Source organism: Monodon monoceros, unplaced genomic scaffold (assembly GCF_005190385.1).
Source record: "Monodon monoceros isolate NGI ecotype Baffin Bay Population unplaced genomic scaffold, NGI_Narwhal_1 Super_Scaffold_8, whole genome shotgun sequence".
Lineage (NCBI taxonomy): Eukaryota > Metazoa > Chordata > Mammalia > Artiodactyla > Monodontidae > Monodon > Monodon monoceros.
Window position 1 is genome coordinate 50,761,913 of NW_021703785.1, and position 14,160 is coordinate 50,776,072.

The window sequence follows — 14,160 nt, forward strand, 5'->3', positions numbered from 1 at the left end:
AAACCTGCTACCAGCTTCTGTGAGAGAAAGGATCAGAGACATGACTTCAAGAACTTTGAAAGATTCTGGGACTCTTTCAACGTTCTCAGGCTCATTATTTCAGTTACCCTGTTTCCTCAGAGAGATAATAAGTAAAATCCTGTAAAGAAAAAGAGCCTGCCTTCCTGAACTAGAAGATACAGGACTGGGAAAGTCTATCCATATCTTGTCAAGGGGGGCAAGGAGCAGAGTAGAAGAAAAGGGCTAAAGAGGAGCGGAGAGCAGACAAGAGAAAATGGGTCTAGGGGTGGGATCTGGGCTAAGAGTAATTGTCCTGGGACGGAAATGTTGAAGGATCCCTCACAGCGGATGAACTTGCAAGCATGCCATGCTGGCCCTCTGCCAAGTCTCACCCAAACAGCAGCCAGCCGTCTCCAGAACCTTTGTGCTGCTGCTTCTTTGCTGAGGTTGTTTTTTCTGACTCACTTAGGCTGCCTTTCCCCATCTCTCTGCCATCTTCCACTCACTCCTTAATGTTCTGATGAAATGTCCCAGCTTCTCTGAAGCTCTGCCTGATTCTCCCAATGCTTTCTCTCCTTCAACTCGCAGCACCAGCATGGTTTCCTCTTCGCGTCCCTAAACCACTGTCTTTCACAGGCCTCACCACACTGTACCTTAGTAATGTGTCAGGTGCCTCGGCAGAAAGACACACTCCTGGAGGCCGGGATCGGCCTTCTTCCGTGTCTCTCTCACCGGCACGCACATGTAACCTGCAGGTAATAACTATTAACATTTGAGGAAAGACGGGACAAAAAGGAAAGGGCAGTCGTATGATGTGCTCTTGCTAAAGGAGGTAGAAACCTCTTTCAAGAACATTCTGCTCCCTTTGTGTCAACAAAGAGGAGGAAACTGGCGTTTATGGAGCCCGCTGCTATACGCATACACACCCTTTCAGTGCTTTACCACTCAAATCCTCAAGCCAGCCATGTCAGTAGGAGGTAAGGCTCCTGTTTCAGAGAAAAGCAAACTTAAGTTCTAAGCAATTAAGACCCTGCACACAATGGGATTTTGAAGGCAAATCCACTCTGACTTAAAAGATTGGGCTGTTTTCTGTTTCACTATATGGCAAAACAGAATGTCAGGAGGTAGCCTCCCTGAATTGCTTTACATGAGAGTTTATAGGCTAATGTCGTGGAGTCAAAGATCAGTTACTCCAAGATTATAAAATAGTCTAAAACATGTGTCCAGGAACTCCCTGTATGGTATCCAAGGTTCAGGAGGGAGAAGGCGAGGAAGTCAAGCTGGAACTTTTCTTCTGCAGTAACTTTTGAAATGGACACCAAGTGAGTGTTTGCCACAGCCGGTGTTCAGCTTTCCCTCATGCTCTCTGAAGCCTCTTACGTTTGGGCCTTCCTTCCAGTTCCCCCTAATTCCTCAATAATTTTCATAGCTCAGTTTGTATAATATTTAAAGACTTTTTTCATAGGGTCCTAATTTTCCTTTTAGAAAAGCTACTATATGGATATCATCAACAAATACCAACTGCAGTCAAAAATAACAACGAGAAAACTAACATTACAACAAAATCAGGAGAAATAAATTGCGGCTGCTTTTCTATAACCATAAAATTTCCATCAAACGTTGAAACTTCTAATTCTTTGTCCAAAGTGCCTGAAAATGTACTCCCTATACTAGCAGTTGGGAGACTCAGACAATAATCCCTCCTTAATCTGTCTCAGGTGCAGGTTTCTACCACCATCTTTATTCATTTGAATAAAGAGGGCCTAGACAAGCTGATCTCTAAACACTATCTTATTCTAATATTCTTTAATCCAATAACAAAATGAGAGGTCACTGCTTTATGACTCACTGGAAGTTTCTTGTTTTCCACATTCTCTCAGTGAACATGCATTAGTTATGTAATCAGAAAAAAATTAAAACTAAATAGTACACAATCCCAAACATTTCCATAAATGGGTTCCCTGTAACAGATTCAAAAAACGGTACCTGGAAGTCAGACAAAACAACATGCTTTTCAATGGCACTACCAGTTTGCATGGCTTTAAACATACTTATAAAGTTCCCTGGCAAAGTCAAAACCTCCTTTTCAAACAGGAATAATAAAATCCACCTCCCTGGGGCTTCCCCGGTGGCGCAGTGGTTGAGAGTCCGCCTGCTGATGCAGGGGACATGGGTTCGTGCCCTGGTCCGGGAAGATCCCACATGCCGCGGAGCGGCTGGGCCCGTGAGCCATGGCCGCTGAGCCTGCGCGTCCGGAGCCTGTGCTCCGCAACGGGAGAGGCCGCAACACTGAGAGGCCCGCGTACCACAAAAAAAAAAAAGAAAAAATCCACCTCCCTGCAATTTCCCTTTGAAATAATGTGTTGCTGTAAATGGCAAAGATATATTCTTTGCTAGTTTGGTCATTAGGTATGACCAAAGCATCCATAACAAATACTGTGGGGAAAAAAAAAATCAATCTGTCTACAAAAGTAATACACAAATTCAGAACAAAGGCAAGAAAAATATTCACTAAGAAACACTGGACAGATAAACTGAATGTTAGAGAAAATGTGCAGCATGGCAAAGAATTTCCATATTGCAATTCAGGCAACTTCATAGCAAGAGGTTTGAGAAAGGATACAAAATAATGTAATATAAAATAAAGATGAGTGTCATTATATCTGATGAAACCAAATATTTCATAGCCTTAGAACTCCTAGTCCGCCATCGCTACTAGAAACAGGGCACATTTAGTTATCAAATTCCCTGCTGCCACTACTTGCTGGGGACACAGGCAGGAAAATTTCTGGACACACTGTTCAGCCCCTCTACAGATATTAGATAATTATTCTGGCATAGCAACATGGTATATTTCTGATGTGACACATTAGCAATCTGCCAGGGCTCAGTTCAAATCATTAATTAACAAAATTCACACATTCTTTAATTTTGGCAATAAAATATTCACAGCATCTCAATACTAAATAATTCAACAAACATTTACTAAGCCTATACCAGGAGAAAACTAAGACCATTAATTACAAGCCTCTAATTAATAGATGGTATGAGATACAAAGGATTATATAGAATTATGTAATAACAATATGTGTAGAGTCCTCCTTAGTGAGTATTAAATGTATGTTTACTGATTTCAAAATTAAATGCTATGAAAATTCAGGAAAAAAAGGCTGGGAAGAAATTCAGAAAGAAATTTCTAGGGCTTCCCTGGTGGCGCAGTGGTTAAGAATCCACCTGCCAATGCAGGGGACACGGGTTCAGGCCCTGGTCCGGAAAGATCCCACATGCCGCGTAGCAACTAAGCCCGTGCGCCACAACTACTGAGCCTACGCTCTAGGCCCAGGAGCCACAACTACTGAGCCCTTGTGCCACAACTACTGAAGCCCATGCGCCTAGAGCCCGCGCACTGCAACAAAGAGTAGCCCCTGCTCACCGCAACTAGAGAAAAGCCCTCACGCAGCAACGAAGACCCAACGCAGCCAAAAATAAAATAAATTTATTTAAAAAAAAAAGAAATTTCTAGCCTGGAAGAAATGAATATGGTTTAATTTCATTATGTAAATTAATCAAGAAGTTAAATTGGCTTAATGAAATTTACTTCAGAAGATACTTCCTCGTTGGAAGTTCATTGATATTGGTATAATTCTGATAAAATGTTTATATTCATGAAAGTGGGTCAATACCTGTAAGGATAAAAAGAACAGGAGAATGTATCTTTCAACTTTCAAAGGGACTCAGGAGGTACATCAACTACATGCAATGATCATGCTTTGTCTGCATGCTGACTGAAACAAACCAACTGTAAAATGACACTTTGGAGATAACTGAGGAAAACAGGGTATCAGAGTATATTAAGGGGTTATTATTAACTTGTTAGGTGTACTAATGGGATTGTGATCATATCAGAGATAAAAACTGAGCTACTGTACGAAAAATGCATTATGTAAAAGAATGATGTATTAAAAGATAACATATAGATAGTATGTTCGATACAGATAAAACAAGATGAACAAAATGCTGACAATTGTTGAAACTAAGTTATGGGTACAAAGGAGTTCATTATATACCCTACTTTTTATAGAATATATTAAAAAATTTCATAATAGAAAATTTTAATATGCCCTGTACTCTGTATGTAAAGCATAGTTCCTGGCCTCTTATAAGCACTCAACATAAGTGAGCTATTATACACTATTATTGTTGTTGTTGTATTACTAGCATAAGAGTTAGTGTGGTATGGTGAAAAAAATGCATGAGCTTTGGAGATCTGAGTCCTAACTCAATCATTAACTAGCTATGTGATCTTGAGCAAATATTTTAACCTCGAGTTTCAGTCTGCTTATTTGTAAAGTATGGAAAATAAAAATATTTATCCCAAAGCCTTGCTGTAGAACTAAATGAAATGATTTTTAAAAGTATATTGGAAATTGTAAAACATAACACTTATTACTATTTTTAATCCTTGCTCATAAGAAATTTGTAATTCAATTATAGATGAAATTAAAAAATCACAACAACCTTAAGAGAAAGATGGATTAGATAGTGATAAAATACTATAAACGTTCAGAGGAAAACAAGATTATTTCTATTTGGGGGTGTCTAAGACAGGCCTCATAGAGGAAAAAAATCCGAGCTCTTGAAAACTGTAGGATTTTCATAGGCAAAGATGAGGGGAAGAAGCACCATATGAAACAAACAATATGAAAAATGGCTGGGAGAACAAAAGGGCATAGTATACTTAGGGAGGCTAAGAAACTCTGATCTGGAAGAACTAGAACTATACAAGAAGTTTGGAACCAGGTCATAGGTTGTTTTGAGTGTTTCCCTATGAAAGAGATTTTATCTGATAGGCAAGGGGGAGCCACTTTCAACTTTTAGTAGGAAAATATTCATAAAATTAAGAGTTGCTTTCTAAGATTTATCTCACTGCTGATAGATCAGAAAGTGCCATGGAATTGGAAAGAGTACCTAAAGAATCAGTACTCTAGAAACATAAAGCACATGAAAGTCAGACAGAGAAGGCCTCCCCTATGAAAATCAGCCAGAGCTGACTCTTTATTTTTTAAGGAAGACAAAATATATTAGAATTTTGGTAAAGGTAAAAAATATAGACTGTGGAATACAAGGACAGCTTAAGTATAAATATTTCACCAGAGTGCTATTATCTGGTAAAATGATACAAAGGACTCGCTTAAAATGGAAAAAAAAACAAAAAGCTTGACAAATCTGGCAAATTACTGGACTATATTCATGTAGAAGTAATTGTGAAGTATTAGTTTTGCCTCATTAAATATAAATTAAATTTTGATGACTTGCTTTGCAATTTGTCTAACATCAGAAATCAGGAAACAGTATATGCAGATGATCAAATTTTCATTTCTTAAAACAAATACGATATATTTTAAAAATAATTCTTACGTAAGGGGGGTACCTGAGCATTTTAGAACGCCACATTACTAAAATATTTCTTCCTTCAACCTCTCAAAATGTAAGTATTCTTATTCAGAAACAGAAGTTTATTCTTAAGGGTTTTTTTTTTTTTGGCGGTACGAGGGCCTCCCACTGCTGTGGCCTCTCCCGTTGCGGAGCACAGGCTCCGGACGCGCAGGCTCAGCGGCCATGGCTCACGGGCCCAGCTGCTCCGCGGCACGTGGGATCTTCCCGGACCGGGGCACGAACCCGTGTCCCCTGCATCGGCAGGCGGACTCTCAACCACTGCGCCACCAGGGAAGCCCTCTTAAGAAGTTTTTAAACAACAAAAACATTATGCACCTATAAGCTCAATCTATAGCCCAAAATATTCACAACAAATACTTTGTATATCAAATAGAATATAGCTTTGCAAATCAAAAGAAAATAAGATATGGGGAGGAAGAAAGCTTATTCTTGAGTAGAGTTGTGACAAAAAAAGCATTACTGGCTTGAAAGTAAATAGCCATTTCTCTTTTTTCCCTGTCAGTAAAGCTGAAATAAATAGAAAGTCATGCTATGATTCTTTTAAAAAGCCAGCATGAAACTCCTAATTGTATGAAAGGTACATGTGATGTTGTAATTACAGTAAGTAGAATATAATGCATGTAGCAGCATACTAAAGTGGTTCTACGACATGAAGCATTGTATACTTAGGGAGCATCAAACGTGTAATTTCAGGGCACCCTATCCCTTTTGGCTGACAGGCAGCAATTCTGCTTTATTTACTGGAGGGTCGATGTGCTGTGCCATAACATCCCACAAAGAAAATTGAAAAGATTAAACGAAATAATTTTATTTCACCAAAAGAAGATGTGGCCTACTTTATTTTGCTATGGTAAGTGATTTTATAGACTTGTTTTTAGCTTCCCAACTGTTATGAAACCTTGTCTAATGTCAAAGATTCTTAGAAAAGATAGTATTACATGGAAAGAAAAGATGGGATTTGGCTCAATAAAGATAATAAACCTTGAGATACCTCAAAATCAACACTTACTCCCTTTTATTTCCTCATTGTAAAAGTTGCTACTGGTAACAGCAATCTTTCAAAACATCTCTAAATTGACAACTTTGCCTATTGAAAAGTTTCTTTCATGAACTTCAGCCAGTTTTTAGTTTGCAAACAGAAGGATGGGTAAACTGTATCAATCTATAGACAGTTTGTATTAACAGCATTCATTACACTTTATTGTATAATTATAACAACCCACTACTGGCTTCTCTGCCAATATTTAATCCCCAAAGCTTCAATTCTAACTGACTTGTTTTTTTGTTTTGGGGTTTTTTTTTTGAGTAGTCATCATATAATGTTTTAGAAAGAGAAAAGGAGCCTGATCAATTGCTACAAATGGTTTACTTAGTTTCAAACTAAATCATGTAATTGAAATAGGTGTTTTCCAGATGGTTGTCACTTTTCATTTGAGGGAAAACACCAGTGACACTACCCGGTGACAGCTGAGCATCAGTAGACCTTAACTTACCAGCTGTAGCTTCACTTCCTGGTCTTTTTCTTTTTTCATTGTTTTGGTTCACAAGACGGATAAAGGGTGAAGATGAGAAGGTGTGTAAGATATTAAGGTACTGAAATACCACTGATAAATAAAGTAGGGTGTTTTCAAAGGTATCGACAGAGGACCTGAGTTACTATGACTGCAAAAGTACACACTCCTGAAAAAGATATCTCCTAGATGATCAGGACTCAGAGGAAAGCATGGGGAAAGAGAACATATAACTGCATACCAGTCCTTAGAAAAACACATCCCTGTGGGGTACTTGCTCTGCATTTGCTAGCAAATACTACAGGTGGCTCCTTCCCCCTCATACAACCAAATGGAAGCAATCAAGGGTCTAACCGTAATGACCCTTATGCTAAGTGAAATAAGCCAGATAGAGAAAGACAAATACTGCACGGTATCATTTATATGTGGAATCTTAAAAAGAAAAAAAAAAGGTTGAACTCATAGAGACAAAGTAGAAAAGTGATTGCCAGGATCTGAGCAGTGGAGGAAATAGGGAGAGGTTAGTAAAAGGGTACAAACTTTCACTTATAAGGTGAATAAGGTCTGAGGATATATTAGTTATATATATATATACATATATATATATAAAAGTTATATAATATATATATTAGTAATATATATCATAATATATATTATATATTAGTATAACATGGTGCCTACCGTTGATAACACTGTATTGTATAACTGAAATTTGCTAAGACAGTAAAACTTAAATGTTCTCACACAAAAAAGGTAAATATGTGAGGTGATGGATATATTAATTAACTTGATGGGGGGAATCCTTTCAGAATGTATGGTTATATCAAATCATCACATTGTACACTTTAAATACATTTTTTTTGTCAATTCGACCTCAATAAAGCTGGGAAAAAATATAAGTCTAACCATAGAATCTTGTTCATATCTTAACACAGATGTTAGTTTTTGAAAACAAGTTTGAAAGGAACTGAAGTTGGCTAAAGCACTCAGAGTTTCTATTTAGATTTTAATCAGCCACCTTAAATCCAATTTTCACTCGCTGACTTGGTAAATGTAAGTATGTGCAAAGTTATATCTCATTTAATTAGCAAAATACTAATTAGCACTTAATTATTATTAGAAAAATTCAATAATTAGTGTTTCATTATTCTGTCCTAGTGATAATGCTGCCAGTCTCTGATCAGATCCCATCAGTAATATAATCATACCCAGCTGTCTGGGCCACTTAAGTATTTTCTCTTACTCCCTAGATTCTGTCTTATTCACTGTTTCCTTCACCAAACAGTTGCAAATTTACTGAATAAAAAATTTAGTCAATTTGTCTTAGAATCTCCTGAAAATAAACCAAGTAAGCCTAAATTTTAAATTCATATTACTTCTAAATCATTTTGGCTACTCATTAGAAATTTATTCTAGGCAGTCCTCTAAAATATATTTGTTGAATGTCTATTGTATGCAAGGCATCAGGGAGGTTGCAAAAATAACTAAGACTTATCAAGGGGCTCTCTCTTTTCAGTAGAGAGGTGGCAGGTGGACGCATAAGTCTGACAGAAGTCAAAAGAAATCTAGAAATGACGTGCTGTAAGAGTTCAGAGAATGAGGCCAAACCTTCAGGCTGCAGTGTTCAGGAAGACTTTATTAAAGAAGCATATTATGGAATATTACAGCCAGGGGGACCTTAGAAAACACCCATTCCAATCCTATCATTTTATAGATAAGAAACAAAGAAAAGAAAAAAGACAAAGCCCTTTAAGGAGGAATAGCAATCTATCCAATGTCACATACAGAGTTGAAAAATCTGCACAGGAAGATAGATCTCTGGGTTCCCAGCTTTCTGCTTTTCCACGACACCATACTGCCCTTTGAGATTGGAAGGATTTCAATAGGCAAAGATGGGAGAAAGAAGAGAGCACGCTGGTGACAATCAAAGGCTAAAATATAACACTGATAAGAAGGTATCTGGAAAACAGAGTGTTTATCTGAGGACATGAATTCCAGGGGAGAAATGAGACACAAGGCTGCAAGTGGAGTGGGATGAGACAATGGAAGACATCAAATGATAGCCTAAAAGACCTAGACTTTTTCACTAGCTAATTTCATGGACACAGGTAGCAGAACTTACTTATAAAATCTAAGACCATCAGTGTCTTAGAGGTTTATAATGAAAGGATAAAAAAGCTTTCTGCCATGAAAAACGCCAGCTAAGTGTAGCAAATTTATAATGAATACAATCTCCATTTTTCAATTTTTCTGTTTCTCCAAAGTGGAGGCTGTCAGTCTAGGGGTAAAAGAAGGCAAGACACTGATCTGCTGATGACAGGCAGGGTTTGTGACAGCATTGACTGACAGACGACGTTTGTATGAAGTCCCTGCCTCCTGCCTTGCACCTCCTGAGCATCTTTTGCAGGCTCTACCCAGAGGTTCCTTAGGCAACTCTACACAAGCCTGAAAACCAGTGGGATCTCCCACCCTCACCGGATGCTGGGGGTCCCCCCATGTATGTGTAGAGAGGGAGCTGCTCTTCGCTCTACCCAATGCCTAGCCCTTTGTCCTAGTGTCTTGTTCTCTTCTTTGGGACTTGACATTGACTAGAGGTAGCATACTGGATTTCACATCGACATTTGTATAGCACTCTAGAGTACTTTCAAAGCACTTTCATAGCCTCTTTTTAATTTATCATAAAGAAGAAGCAATCCTCTGCTCCACCTCAGCCCTCATCCTGTATAGCTCTCCCCAGCCCCCAGGGGTTAGAATGTTCTCCCTGTCTCTCTGGTTACTGGCTAGGCTCTAACTTTAACCTTTCAACCTAGACAACTCTTGTGAAACCCTGACTCTATTATCTAACTCAAATGTAAACCCTGCCTTTACCAGGAATCTCCTTCTGTATCCCACCCACTAAACCCCAAGGACATCAGTATCATCTAGGATATTTCAAAGCTGCTTGAACATCATAACTTGACCCCTAGGGGCCTTCCTTTTGAAAGCCTGCTCCTCAGCAAAAATTATTCCTCAAGCCCCAGCTCTGTGTATTCTTGGTCTACTTTCTTTGCCTACTCTCTTGGTCTACTCTCTGGTCTGCAGCTGTTGAGATGCCAGCAGACTGTGTCTAAGGCAATTCAAATACCAACAGAAGACCTGAAAAAGACACACTGAGTATACCAGGGTTTAACGACTTATAAAAAGTTTGTGAGGTACTCTGGGCTATGAAGCCATCATTTTGCAAAGTGAGATGAGAGTCATCAGTTTTCAGAGTCAGATGAGAACTTGACCTCCTGGGCTTCAATATCAAGTACTGAATACTGGACTGTTAACTGATCTTCAGCCTCCCACTCTGGTAAATAGACTCATCAGGACTTTTTAAATAGTGAAAAACGACCATGGATCAGCAATAAGCAACCTTAAAACAATTGTTAAAAAAAAAAAAAAAAGACCATGAATACTCTATTGCTCACCCTTTAATTCTTGTTCAGAAAAAAATAAAACAGAGTATTAAAGTCCTTTTTAACAACAGAGTGACCCACAGATTTAATTCTAACTGAGCACCTATCATGAGCCAGGGACTGTGTGAAGCGCTTTCCATGCATTATTTCATGTGACCCATACATTAGCCCAACAGCGAGCACATGATTTGCATTCCTAGGTTAGATATCAGGAGACTGAGCCTTAGTAAGATTAGCAATTTGCCCAAAGTCACAGCCGTCTATGAAAGAGTTGCAACTGGACCTCTAGCCAGCTAACATCCAAGCCTGTGAACTCAACCAGTAAACCACTCAATTGGCCCTTTTTTATTAAAAAAAAAAAAAAATTGTTTTGTAAGTTTGAGGGACTAAATAAAGAATATGTATTGTTTTAATAAGTTAAAAAACAAAAAGACCAAACTTCTTCTGAAAGCTTGTTATCCTTAATTTCAAACTAATTTAAAAAACCAAAGGTGCTGTTCATTATGAGTCTGTTAATTTCACTGAGGAAAATTATCAGAAGCCTCTAGATATAAAATGTCTATCCACTCCCTCCATAAACACATTCAATATCTACTAGGTAGCAGCAAGCACTGTGCCAGGAACTGAGGACACAGAGATGAGCAAGAGAACCATGGTCCCTGCCCTTGACGGGCATATAGACAAGTTGGGAAGACAGTCATTCTACACGTAAACACAGTGACATATGATGAGTGTGATGACGGAGAGATGGAAGGAAGTTATGTAGAAGCAGGGAAACCTAAAAGCTACGGACAAGGGAACATGTCCCGGAGTTAGAGAAAAGGGGTGTGGGAAGGGGACTAGGAGTGCTCCAGGCAGAGAGAAGAGCATGCGCCAAGGACCAGAGGGGAGATAAGAACTGAAAGAGGGGGCTTCCCTGGTGGCGCAGTGGTTGAGAGTCCGCCTGCCGATGCAGGGGACGCGGGTTCATGCCCCGGTCCGGGAAGATCCCACATGCCGCGGAGCGGCTGGGCCCGTGAGCCATGGCCGCTGAGCCTGCGCGTCCGGAGACTGTGCTCCGCAACGGGAGAGGCCACAACAGTGAGAGGCCCGCGTACCGCAAAAAAAAAAAAAAAGAACTGAAAGAAGTTCAGAGTGGCTCAAGCTAACACCAAATGCAGGAAAGGAGGGAGCCAAGCCTACACCTAAGGGCGATGGGGAGCAAATTTAAGCAAAAAAAGAGAGACTTAGATTTTATTTTCACAAGTATCAATCTGGCTGCAGAGTGGAGAGTAGATCACAGTGGAAGTAAGGTTGGGGTGAAGCTATATTAGGAAACCACGGCTGTAATCCAGGTGATAGGTGATGAGGAGCTGGGCTAGGGTGACAGACGTGGGAAAGAAGAGCAGATACGTATAAGGTAATTCTAAGGTTTAGAAGGTAGAAGACCCTTGTTGTTTAATTCAACAAGTCATTTAACTGGGAAAAAAAATCATTTCTAAAAACGTACTCCAACAAGGAAAAGAAACTTACTGCTTTTAAACTGCTACTATTATTTATTCATTAGTACCTGAGTTCCAGCCATAACTCACCTGGTTCCCAACCAATAACAGATGTTCTCCAAGAAGAAAGTCTTTGAGCATATCTTCCATCACTGTCATGTGCTAGAGGAAAAACAACTGGAGGTTAATTGTGTTTTGCATAATCAAGGTGAAATAAGAAAGTTAACTATAAAGATATCTTCATGGAAAGTAAAACATCTATTATAATAGACAATACTCAATTTGATAATGTAAAAAAATTAAAAGTAATGCTGTGGTTATAAATAAGTTATATAACCAACTTGGTCACTCATATTGAAAACCTGAAATGGTCCCCCTTAGCAAGACTCAACCACTGACCAATACGTATTTCAAAGAGTTTTTATGATTCAACTCAAATATCTTTCAGCTATTGTACTATGCAGTGTTGGCTTATAATTTAATATAATATTTAAATTAACACTAATGCAAATATACAAAGGCTTTCTAAAATAATTGGAGATTTCCATGGAACATTTTACATTGACTTCTTCTTAACCATTACCTTCAAAGTATATATAGCTTTAGAATTAAAAGTATATTATTCACTTCCATATTTTTAAATTCAAATCATGACACAATACAATCAAAGAACAAGATTAAAGCTGTTCACAATGGGCACAGAGGAAATTACGTTGCTCTTTTGTATCTTGAAAAATAGGACAGTCATAAGTAGGTCACAAAGGCTCATCCGGGAGTTGAAGGGAGAACTATATCCCAGAACAGTTAATGTCCCTATTACTTTCTCTTGGTTTTCTGTATCAAAACAATAATGGTCTCATAAGTACTTACTGTAGTTCTCTATTTGTAAAAAAGGCAAACTGACCTTTTCTATCTCATATATGCTGCAGATACTTTTCTAGTTTGCCACTCACTTTTCTATTTTTAACTTGGTTTATGAATTTTTTGACATCTAGAATATTTTCCTTTTTCTTGCCACATTAAGCAAGGCTTCCCTTCAGAGTTTCTTTTTTAGAAAAATTGAGAAAGTTTTTTCCCTCCTTCAAGAACAGATGGGTATTCCTTAACGTTTATCTTGGAATTTTAATTTTTTAAAACTGCTTGCAGATAAACCATGGAACTGGAGTTTTAACAAGGTTTGAAGTAGGGTGAGCTATTTTGTTCATTCTGGAATACGCTTTAGAATAAAAAGAGGTGTTATTAATATGCTGGAACAACAAATGTAAACAGGGACTATCTTAAGCAAATGAGGGAGGGTACATGGTTATCCTAGTTAAAGGGGAGCCCTGGAACATTCTTTTTTTTTAAATATAAATTTATTTACTTATTTATTTATTTATTTTTGGCTGCGTTCGGTCTTCGTCTCTGCGTGCGGGCTTTCTCTAGTTGCAGTGAGCGGGGGCCTACTCTTCGTTGCCGTGCACGGGCTTCTCATTGCAGTGGCTTCTCTTGCCATGAAGCATGGGCTCCAGGTGCACAGGCCTCAGCAGCTGTGACGCACGGGCTTAGTTGCTCCACGACACGTGGGATCTTACCGGACCAGGGATCGAACCCGTGTCCCCTGCATTGGCAGGCAGATTCTTAACCATTGCACCACCAGGGGAGTCCCTAGAACATTCTTTTAATCTGAGTTCTAGTGATAATGTGGTCTGTAGACCTCGTCCTTCTAAGTAAGATGAAAAATCAGTGCCAATTTCCAGACAACATTAAGTTCTTCCAGAAATACCTGGGCTAATATGCATGAAGAACAGATAGGAAAGTTGGAATAAGCACCTAGAGAGCAGGTAAAAAAGCAATGTAAACACTGAAAAATAATCTAAACTATACTTGTAGTCTTCTTAACTTTTTCTCATGTCCTTCTACTTCATGCCCTCATTGCACCTAACTTATTCAAGTCAACAAACATTAGCTAAGGCTAAGGTCACGGCCTATATAATTCTTTCCTTAACCTCTTGTCCCACTTGGTACCATAGACAATTTCTTAAAAGTCTTCTCTCCGGGCTTCCCTGGTGGCGCAGTGGTTGAGAGTCCACCTGCCGATGCAGGGGACGCGGGTTTGTGCCCCGGTCCGGGAAGATCCCACGTGCCGCCGAGCGGCTGGGCCCGTGAGCCACGGCCGCTAAGCCTGCGCATCCGGAGCCTGTGCTCCGCAACGGGAGAGGCCACAACAGTGAGAAGCCCGCATACCGCAAAAAAAAAAAAAAGTCTTCTCTCCCAGTTGTCTCTCTCTCC

At 39.1% G+C, this 14,160-nt stretch overlaps 1 protein-coding gene across 4 annotated transcripts in view; it reads right to left on the reverse strand.

Moving 5' to 3' along the window:
* Positions 1–14,160, reverse strand: part of VWA8 (von Willebrand factor A domain containing 8) — a 358,944-nt gene that overhangs the window by 192,189 nt on the left and 152,595 nt on the right. For all 4 annotated transcript variants that reach the window (XM_029210522.1, XM_029210521.1, XM_029210523.1 and 1 more), the window contains exon 20: positions 11,980–12,051. In XM_029210522.1, coding sequence (XP_029066355.1) covers positions 11,980–12,051 — 72 coding nt within the window. The remainder of the gene's footprint in view (positions 1–11,979; positions 12,052–14,160) is intronic.